General features: G+C 51.4%; 1 protein-coding gene across 1 annotated transcript in view; it reads left to right on the plus strand.

The window, feature by feature from the left end:
- Positions 1 to 7,220: 7,220 nt before the first annotated feature.
- Positions 7,221 to 12,379, plus strand: part of LOC140108379 (fish-egg lectin-like) — a 66,627-nt gene continuing 61,468 nt past the window's right edge. The window contains exon 1 of the mRNA XM_072131696.1: positions 7,221 to 7,337. Within this exon, the coding sequence (XP_071987797.1) occupies positions 7,289 to 7,337 (49 nt within the window). The 5' untranslated portion in view covers positions 7,221 to 7,288. The remainder of the gene's footprint in view (positions 7,338 to 12,379) is intronic.

A 12,379-nucleotide genomic window follows, 5' to 3' on the forward strand; every position in this document is an offset into this window, starting at 1 on the left:
TTATCTGTGGGAAGAGTGGCAGCACTTCAAGGGGTTATCAGAGATAAATAAATTGCCCCGGGATTTTGGCGCACGCGATCGGATTGTGGCGCATCGGCGCCAGCATGCATGGGGGGGGGGGGTGATGCGGCGGACAACCCGACGGATTCGGACAGCGCAGGATTTAACATGTAAAATTGTGTTGCAAGACAAGCACTTACAAGCACCGGGAAGAAGCAGGTGAACTCCGGCGGACCTCGAGGCAGAAGCGACGGATGCAGGGAATTCGGGTGCACGAGGTTAGCGAATCCTCGTCAAACAACGCACCACGGGATCGAGACAGAACCGGGTAAGTAAATCTGCCCCATGGTGTCAAATGGGAGTTATGGCCACATCAACTGTCCGGAAACTCCGGGAGCAGATCAGGGGAACAGATCAGACGCACCGCAGCGAGGGACATCAGCAGCAACGGAGGAGGGGTACACACGTTTATTTTGTTTAAAAAGCCCCTCAGCCCAGCCTTAAGTTATTAATCTCGGATGGGAGAGGATGGGAAAATTAGGCAGGAAAATGGCCAAATAAGACAGTGGCACAAATATAACATATACACTATGGGGGATATTTATCAGGGCCCCTGCGCCAGGTCAGTGCCATAGAGGCCCTAAAATAATCTCAAATGCTTGTAGCTTATTGCTAGAACCTGCAATTATTTGCTCCAATCCGCCCCCTTCAACTCCGTTCGGGAGTGGCGTGGCACGTTACTGGCGGGGCCTGGCGTCAAATAAACACTGTGCAGCACCCATACATCAAGAGGCTGTGAAAATGCAGCGGCGGAGCTATAATACACCGGCGCACGAGCACCTTGCGGTCACAGAGAGGTCAGAGCACCCATGCTGACCCCTGACCACTACTGGCTATGATAGAAAGGTGTCAGGACACACAGGACATGGCGGCTCGCTGTGTATGGGGGGTGTAGTCACAGAGGGGTCAGAGCGCCCATGCTGACCCCTGACCACTGCTGGCTATGAAAGAAAGGTGTCAGGACACACAGGACATGGCAGCTCGCTGTGTATGGGGGGTGTAGTCACAGAGGGGTCAGAGCGCCCATGCTGACCCCTGACCACTACTGGCTATGATAGAAAGGTGTCAGGACACAGGACATGGCAGCTCGCTGTGTATGGGGGGTGTAGTCACAGAGGGGTCAGAGCGCCCATGCTGACCCCTGACCACTGCTGGCTATGATAGAAAGGTGTCAGGACACACAGGACATGGCAGCTCGCTGTGTATGGGGGGTGTAGTCACAGAGAGGTCAGAGCGCCCATGCTGACCCCTGACCACTGCTGGCTATGATAGAAAGGTGTCAGGACACACAGGACATGGCAGCTCGCTGTGTATGGGGGGTGTAGTCACAGAGAGGTCAGAGTACCCATGCTGACCCCTGACAACTACTGGCTATGATAGAAAGGTGTCAGGACACAGGACATGGCAGCTCGCTGTGTATGGGGGGGTGTAGTCACAGAGGGGTCAGAGCACCCATGCTGACCCCTGACCACTGCTGGCTATGATAGAAAGGTGTCAGGACACAGGACATGGCAGCTCGCTGTGTATGGGGGGGTGTAGTAACAGAGGGGTCAGAGCACCCATGCTGACCCCTGACCACTGCTGGCTATGATAGAAAGGTGTCAGGACACAGGACATGGCAGCTCGCTGTGTATGGGGGTGTAGTCACAGAGGGGTCAGAGCACCCATGCTGACCCCTGACCACTGCTGGCTATGATAGAAAGGTGTCAGGACACACGGGACATGGCAGCTCGCTGTGTATGGGGGGGTGTAGTCACAGAGGGGTCAGAGCACCCATGCTGACCCCTGACCACTGCTGGCTATGATAGAAAGGTGTCAGGACACAGGACATGGCAGCTCGCTGTGTATGGGGGTGTAGTCACAGAGGGGTCAGAGCACCCATGCTGACCCCTGACCACTGCTGGCTATGATAGAAAGGTGTCAGGACACACGGGACATGGCAGCTCGCTGTGTATGGGGGTGTAGTCACAGAGGGGTCAGAGCACCCATGCTGACCCCTGACCACTGCTGGCTATGATAGAAAGGTGTCAGGACACACAGGACATGGCAGCTCGCTGTGTATGGGGGTGTAGTCACAGAGGGGTCAGAGCACCCATGCTGACCCCTGGCCACTGCTGGCTATGATAGAAAGGTGTCAGGACACAGGACATGGCAGCTCTCTGTGTATGGGGGGTGTAGTCACAGAGGGGTCAGAGCGCCCATGCTGACCCCTGACCACTGCTGGCTATGATAGAAAGGTGTCAGGACACACAGGACATGGCAGCTCGCTGTGTATGGGGGTGTAGTCACAGAGGGGTCAGAGCACCCATGCTGACCCCTGGCCACTGCTGGCTATGATAGAAAGGTGTCAGGACACAGGACATGGCAGCTCGCTGTGTATGGGGGGTGTAGTCACAGAGGGGTCAGAGCGCCCATGCTCACCCCTGACCACTGCTGGCTATGATAGAAAGGTGTCAGGACACACAGGACATGGCAGCTCGCTGTGTATGGGGGGTGTAGTCACAGAGGGGTCAGAGCACCCATGCTGACCCCTGACCACTGCTGGCTATGATAGAAAGGTATCAGGACACACTGGACATGGCAGCTCGCTGTGTATGGGGGGTGTAGTCACAGAGGGGTCAGAGCGCCCATGCTGAGCCCTGACCACTGCTGGCTATGATAGAAAGGTGTCAGGACACACAGGACATGGCAGCTCGCTGTGTATGGGGGTGTAGTCACAGAGGGGTCAGAGCGCCCATGCTGACCCATGACCACTGCTGGCTATGATAGAAAGGTATCAGGACACAATGGACATAGCAGCTCGCTGTGTATGGTGGGTGTAGTCACAGAGGGGTAAGAGCGCCCATGCTGACCCCTGACCACTGCTGGCTCTGATAGAAAGGTATCAGGACACACTGGACATGGCAGCTCGCTGTGTATGGTGGGTGTAGTCACAGAGGGGTAAGAGCTCCCATGCTGACCCCTGACCACTGCTGGCTCTGATAGAAAGGTGTCAGGACACACAGGACATGGCAGCTCGCTGTGTATGGGGGGTGTAGTCACAGAGGGGTCAGAGCACCCATGCTGACCCCTGACCACTGCTGGCTATGATAGAAAGGTATCAGGACACACTGGACATGGCAGCTCGCTGTGTATGGTGGGTGTAGTCACAGAGGGGTAAGAGCGCCCATGCTGACCCCTGACCACTGCTGGCTCTGATAGAAAGGTGTCAGGACACACAGGACATGGCAGCTCGCTGTGTATGGGAGGTGTAGTCACAGAGAGGTCAGAGCTCCCATGCTGACCCCTGACCACTGCTGGCTATGATAGAAAGGTGTCAGGACACACAAGACATGGCAGCTCGCTGTATATAAGGGATGTAGTCACAGAGGGGTCAGAGCGCCCATGCTGACCCCTGACCACTGCTGGCTATGATAGATAGGTGTCAGGACACACAGGACATGGCAGCTCGCTGTGTATGGGAGGTGTAGTCACAGAGAGGTCAGAGCTCCCATGCTGACCCCTGACCACTGCTGGCTATGATAGAAAGGTGTCAGGACACACAGGACATGGCAGCTCGCTGTATATAAGGGATGTAGTCACAGAGGGGTCAGAGCGCCCATGCTGACCCCTGACCACTGCTGGCTATGATAGATAGGTGTCAGGACACACAGGACATGGCAGCTCGCTGTGTATGGGGGTGTAGTCACAGAGGGGTCAGAGCGCCCATGCTGACCCCTGACCACTGCTGGCTATGATAAAAAAGGTGTCAGGACACACAGGACATGGCAGCTCGCTGTGTATGGGGGTGTAGTCACAGAGGGGTCAGAGCGCCCATGCTGACCCCTGACCACTGCTGGCTATAATAGAAAGGTGTCAGGACACACAGGACATGGCAGCTCGCTGTGTATGGGGGGTGTAGTCACAGAGGGGTCAGAGCGCCCATGCTGACCCCTGACCACTGCTGGCTATGATAGAAAGGTGTCAGGACACAGGGCATGGCAGCTCGCTGTGTATGGGGGTGTAGTCACAGAGGGGTCAGAGCACCCATGCTGACCCCTGACCACTGCTGGCTATGATAGAAAGGTGTCAGGACACACAGGACATGGCAGCTCTCTGTGTATGGGGGGTGTAGTCACAGAGGGGTCAGAGCGCCCATGCTGACCCCTGACCACTGCTGGCTATGATAGAAAGGTGTCAGGACACACTGGACATGGCACCTCGCTGTGTATGGGGGGTGTAGTCACAGAGGGGTCAGAGCTCCCATGCTGACCCCTGACCACTGCTGGCTATGATTGAAAGGTGTCAGGACACACAGGACATCGCAGCTCGCTGTGTATGGGGGGGTGTAGTCACAGAGGGGTCAGAGCATCCATGCTGACCCCTGACCACTGCTGGCTATGATAGAAAGGTGTCAGGACACACAGGACATGGCAGCTCGCTATGAATGGGGGGTGTAGTCACAGAGGGGTCAGAGCGCCCATGCTGACCCCTGACCACTGCTGGCTATGATAGAAAGGTGTCAGGACACACAGGACATGCAGCTCGCTGTGTATAGGGGTGTAGTCACAGAGAGGTCAGAGCGCCCATGCTGACCCCTGACCACTGCTGGCTATGATAGAAAGGTGTCAGGACACACAGGACATGGCAGCTTGCTGTGTATGGGGGTGTAGTCACAGAGGGGTCAGAGCACCCATGCTGACCCCTGACCACTGCAGGCTATGATAGAAAGGTGTCAGGACACACAGGACATGGCAGCTTGCTGTGTATAAGGGATGTAGTCACAGAGGGGTCAGAGCGCCCATGCTGACCCCTGACCACTACTGGCTATGATAGAAAGGTGTCAGGACACACAGGACATGGCAGCTCGCTGTGTATGGGGGTGTAGTCACAGAGGGGTCAGAGCGCCCATGCTGACTCCTGACCACCGCTGGCTATGATAGAAAGGTGTCAGGACACACAGGACATGGCAGCTCGCTGTGTATGGGGGGTGTAGTCACAGAGGGGTCAGAGCGCCCTTGCTGAGCCCTGACCACTGCTGGCTATGATAGAAAGGTGTCAGGACACAGGACATGGCAGCTCGCTGTGTATGGGGGTGTAGTCACAGAGGGGTCAGAGCTCCCATGCCGACCCCTGACCACTGCTGGCTATGATAGAAAGGTGTCAGGACACACAGGACATGGCAGCTCGCTGTGTATGGGGGGTGTAGTCACAGAGGGGTCAGAGCACCCATGCTGACCCCTGACCACTGCTGGCTATGATAGAAAGGTGTCAGGACACACAGGACATGGCAGCTCGCTGTGTATGGGGGGTGTAGTCACAGAGGGGTCAGAGCGCCCATGCTGACCCCTGACCACTGCTGGCTATGATAGAAAGGTGTCAGGACACACAGGACATGCAGCTCGCTGTGTATGGGGGTGTAGTCACAGAGAGGTCAGAGCGCCCATGCTGACCCCTGACCACTGCTGGCTATGATAGAAAGGTGTCAGGACACACAGGACATGGCAGCTCGCTGTGTATGGGGGTGTAGTCACAGAGGGGTCAGAGCACCCATGCTGACCCCTGACCACTGCTGGCTATGATAGAAAGGTGTCAGGACACACAGGACATGGCAGCTCGCTGTGTATGGGGGTGTAGTCACAGAGGGGTCAGAGCGCCCATGCTGACCCCTGACCACTGCTGGCTATGATAGAAAGGTGTCAGGACACACAGGACATGGCAGCTCGCTGTGTATGGGGGGTGTAGTCACAGAGGGGTCAGAGCGCCCATGCTGAGCCCTGACCACTGCTGGCTATGATAGAAAGGTGTCAGGACACAGGACATGGCAGCTCGCTGTGTATGGGGGTGTAGTCACAGAGGGGTCAGAGCTCCCATGCCGACCCCTGACCACTGCTGGCTATGATAGAAAGGTGTCAGGACACACAGGACATGGCAGCTCGCTGTGTATGGGGGGTTTAGTCACAGAGGGGTCAGAGCGCCCATGCTGACCCCTGACCACTGCTGGCTATGATAGAAAGGTGTCAGGACCCACAGGACATGGCAGCTCGCTGTGTATGGGGGTGTAGTCACAGAGGGGTCAGAGCGCCCATGCTGACCCCTGACCACTGCTGGCTATGATAGAAAGGTGTCAGGACACACAGGACATGGCAGCTCGCTGTGTATGGGGGTGTAGTCACAGAGGGGTCAGAGCGCCCATGCTGACCCCTGACCACTGCTGGCTATGATAGAAAGGTGTCAGGACACACAGGACATGGCAGCTCGCTGTGTATGGGGGTGTAGTCACAGAGGGGTCAGAGCGCCCATGCTGACCCCTGACCACTGCTGGCTATGATAGAAAGGTGTCAGGACACACAGGACATGGCAGCTCGCTGTGTATGGGGGGTGTAGTCACAGAGGGGTCAGAGCACCCATGCTGACCCCTGACCACTGCTGGCTATGATAGAAAGGTGTCAGGACACACAGGACATGGCAGCTCGCTGTGTATGGGGGGTGTAGTCACAGAGGGGTCAGAGCGCCCATGCTGACCCCTGACCACTGCTGCAGAAGATGGCACAACCCTCTTGCTGTAAACGGTAACTGGGAATTTAACTTCATACCATGGCTGAGATTGGTTGCTCTAACCCCATTCTTATTGCGCCCTTGGAGCTCATAGATAATAATAAATAATAATAATTCTTTATTTATATAGCGCACCCAGATTACGCAGCGCTGCACAAGCATGTCAAATTGGTCCCTGTCCCCAAGGGGCTCACAATCTAAACAACCTACCAGTATGTTTTGAAGTGTGGGAGGAAACCGGAGTACCCGGAGGAAACCCACGCAAACACGGAGAGAACATACAAACTCTTTGCAGATGTTGACCTGGGTGGGATTCGAACCCAGGACCCCAGTGCTGCAAGGCAGATGTGCTACTCACTCAGCCACCGTGCCGCCCCATAAATTGTTTTTGGCCATTGGACACTGGTCATGAGTCTCCCTTTTACAGTATTAATTGGATGTTTTAAACTACAATAAAGCAGGACATTGGTCGCAGTATTTCTTTTGGTTGCTTTGTGTCCCCTGGTCCTTGTGAAATTTCCCAATGTTTATTTTCTTCAGAAGACAAAACAGAGATTGTTCTGTAGAACCACAAGGAATTGGGTGGAGACCATTACTGGCCCCTCTCACCATTATACATGTGGCTCAGGGCGCGGTGTAGGTGACTTATAAAAGAGCAGAACCTCATCCCACATCACAGTAAGGAGTCACCATGATCCTGATCCTCGGGGTAATTCTGCTCGGAGCAGCAGCTGCTCAAGGTAACCTCCACCCATACATGGAGACACTATAACCACCACCCATACATGGAGACACTATAACCACCACCCATACATGGAGACACTATAACATCCACCATACATGGAGACACTATAACCACCACCATACATGGAGACACTATAACCACCACCCATACATGGAGACACTATAACCTCCACCATACATGGAGACACTATAACCACCACCCATACATGGAGACACTATAACCTCCACCATACATGGAGACACTATAACCTCCACCCATACATGGAGACACTATAACCTCCACCATACATGGAGACACTATAACCACCACCCATACATGGAGACACTATAACCTCCACCATACATGGAGACACTATAACCTCCACCATACATGGAGACACTATAACCACCACCATACATGGAGACACTATAACCACCACCCATACATGGAGACACTATAACCTCCACCCATACATGGAGACACTATAACCACCACCCATACATGGAGACACTATAACCACCACCATACATGGAGACACTATAACCTCCACCCATACATGGAGACACTATAACCACCACCCATACATGGAGACACTATAACCTCCACCCATACATGGAGACACTATAACCTCCACCCATACATGGAGACACTATAACCTCCACCATACATGGAGACACTATAACCACCACCCATACATGGAGACACTATAACCTCCACCCATACATGGAGACACTATAACCTCCACCATACATGGAGACACTATAACCTCCACCCATACATGGAGACACTATAACCTCCACCATACATGGAGACACTATAACCACCACCCATACATGGAGACACTATAACCTCCACCATACATGGAGACACTATAACCTCCACCATACATGGAGACACTATAACCACCACCTATACATGGAGACACTATAACCTCCACCATACATGGAGACACTATAACCACCACCATACATGGAGACACTATAACCTCCACCCATACATGGAGACACTATAACCTCCACCATACATGGAGACACTATAACCACCACCCATACATGGAGACACTATAACCTCCACCCATACATGGAGACACTATAACCTCCACCATACATGGAGACACTATAACCTCCACCCATACATGGAGACACTATAACCACCACCATACATGGAGACACTATAACCACCACCCATACATGGAGATACTATAACCTCCACCCATACATGGAGACACTATAACCTCCACCATACATGGAGACACTATAACCTCCACCCATACATGGAGACACTATAACCACCACCCATACATGGAGACACTATAACCTCCACCCATACATGGAGACACTATAACCTCCACCATACATGGAGACACTATAACCTTCACCCATACATGGAGACACTATAACCTCCACCATACATGGAGACACTATAACCTCCACCATACATGGAGACACTATAACCTCCACCATACATGGAGACACTATAACCTCCCCCCATACATGGAGACACTATAACCTCCACCATACATGGAGACACTATAACCTCCACCCATACATGGAGACACTATAACCTCCACCCATACATGGAGACACTATAACCTCCCACCATACATGGAGACACTATAACCTCCACCATACATGGAGACACTATAACCTCCACCATACATGGAGACACTATAACCTCCACCATACATGGAGACACTATAACCTCCACCCATACATGGAGACACTATAACCTCCCCCCATACATGGAGACACTATAACCACCACCATACATGGAGACACTATAACCTCCACCATACATGGAGACACTATAACCTCCACCATACATGGAGACACTATAACCTCCACCCATACATGGAGACACTATAACCTCCACCATACATGGAGACACTATAACCTCCACCCATACATGGAGACACTATAACCTCCACCATACATGGAGACACTATAACCTCCACCATACATGGAGACACTATAACCTCCACCATACATGGAGACACTATAACCTCCACCATACATGGAGACACTATAACCTCCACCCATACATGGAGACACTATAACCTCCACCATACATGGAGACACTATAACCTCCACCATACATGGAGACACTATAACCTCCACCCATACATGGAGACACTATAACCTCCACCATACATGGAGACACTATAACCTCCACCCATACATGGAGATACTATAACCACCACCATACATGGAGACACTATAACCTCCACCCATACATGGAGACACTATAACCTCCACCCATACATGGAGACACTATAACCACCACCATACATGGAGACACTATAACCTCCACCATACATGGAGACACTATAACCACCACCATACATGGAGACACTATAACCTCCACCATACATGGAGACACTATAACCACCACCATACATGGAGACACTATAACCTCAACCCATACATGGAGACACTATAACCTCCACCATACATGGAGACACTATAACCTCCACCATACATGGAGACACTATAACCTCCACCATACATGGAGACACTATAACCACCACCATACATGGAGACACTATAACCTCAACCCATACATGGAGACACTATAACCTCCACCATACATGGAGACACTATAACCTCCACCCATACATGGAGACACTATAACCTCCACCCATACATGGAGACACTATAACCTCCACCATACATGGAGACACTATACCCTGCACCCATACATGGAGACACTATAACCTCCACCATACATGGAGACACTATAACCTCCACCATACATGGAGACACTATAACCTCCACCATACATGGAGACACTATAACCACCACCATACATGGAGACACTATAACCACCACCATACATGGAGACACTATAACCTCCACCATACATGGAGACACTATAACCTCCACCATACATGGATACACTATAACCACCACCATACATGGAGACACTATAACCTCCACCATACATGGAGACACTATAACCTCCACCATACATGGAGACACTATAACCACCACCATACATGGAGACACTATAACCTCCACCATACATGGAGACACTATAACCTCCACCCATACATGGAGACACTATAACCACCACCATACATGGAGACACTATAACCTCCACCATACATGGAGACACTATAACCTCCACCATACATGGAGACACTATAACCTCCCCCCATACATGGAGACACTATAACCTCCACCCATACATGGAGACACTATAACCTCCACCCATACATGGAGACACTATAACCTCCACCCATACATGGAGACACTATAACCTCCACCATACATGGAGACACTATAACCACCACCATACATGGAGACACTATAACCTCCACCATACATGGAGACACTATAACCACCACCATACATGGAGACACTATAACCTCCACCATACATGGAGACACTATAACCACCACCATACATGGAGACACTATAACCTCCACCATACATGGAGACACTATAACCTCCACCCATACATGGAGACACTATAACCACCACCATACATGGAGACACTATACCCTCCCCCATACATGGAGACACTATAACCACCACCCATACATGGAGACTCTATAACCTCCACCATACATGGAGACACTATAACCACCACCATACATGGAGACACTATAACCACCACCATACATGGAGACACTATAACCACCACCCATACATGGAGACACTATAACCTCCACCATACATGGAGACACTATAACCACCACCATACATGGAGACACTATAACCACCACCCATACATGGAGAGACTATAACCTCCCCCCATACATGGAGACACTATAACCACCACCATACATGGAGACACTATAACCACCACCCATACATGGAGACACTATAACCACCACCCATACATGGAGACACTATAACCACCACCATACATGGAGACACTATAACCTCCACCCATACATGGAGACACTATAACCTCCACCATACATGGAGACACTATAACCTCCCCCCATACATGGAGACACTATAACCTCCACCATACATGGAGACACTATAACCTCCACCATACATGGAGACACTATAACCACCACCATACATGGAGACACTATAACCTCCACCATACATGGAGACACTATAACCTCCACCATACATGGAGACACTATAACCTCCACCATACATGGAGAGACTATAACCACCACCATACATGGAGACACTATAACCACCACCCATACATGGAGACACTATAACCACCACCCATACATGGAGACACTATAACCACCACCCATACATGGAGACACTATAACCACCACCCATACATGGAGACACTATAACCACCACCCATACATGGAGACACTATAACCTCCACCATACATGGAGACACTATAACCTCCACCCATACATGGAGACACTATAACCACCACCCATACATGGAGACACTATAACCTCCACCCATACATGGAGACACTATAACCACCACCATACATGGAGACACTATAACCTCCACCCATACATGGAGACACTATAACCTCCACCCATACATGGAGACACTATAACCACCACCCATACATGGAGACACTATAACCTCCACCATACATGGAGACACTATAACCTCCACCATACATGGAGACACTATAACCACCACCCATACATGGAGACACTATAACCTCCACCATACATGGAGACACTATAACCTCCACCCATACATGGAGACACTATAACCACCACCCATACATGGAGACACTATAACCACCACCATACATGGAGACACTATAACCTCCACCCATACATGGAGACACTATAACCTCCACCCATACATGGAGACACTATAACCTCCACCATACATGGAGACACTATAACCTCCACCATACATGGAGACACTATAACCTCCACCATACATGGAGACACTATAACCACCACCATACATGGAGACACTATAACCACCACCATACATGGAGACACTATAACCACCACCATACATGGAGACACTATAACCTCCACCCATACATGGAGACACTATAACCTCCACCATACATGGAGACACTATAACCTCCACCACTACATGGAGACACTATAACCTCCACCCATACATGGAGACACTATAACCTCCCCCCATACATGG

This window comes from Engystomops pustulosus, unplaced genomic scaffold (genome assembly GCF_040894005.1).
Source record: "Engystomops pustulosus unplaced genomic scaffold, aEngPut4.maternal MAT_SCAFFOLD_122, whole genome shotgun sequence".
NCBI lineage: Eukaryota > Metazoa > Chordata > Amphibia > Anura > Leptodactylidae > Engystomops > Engystomops pustulosus.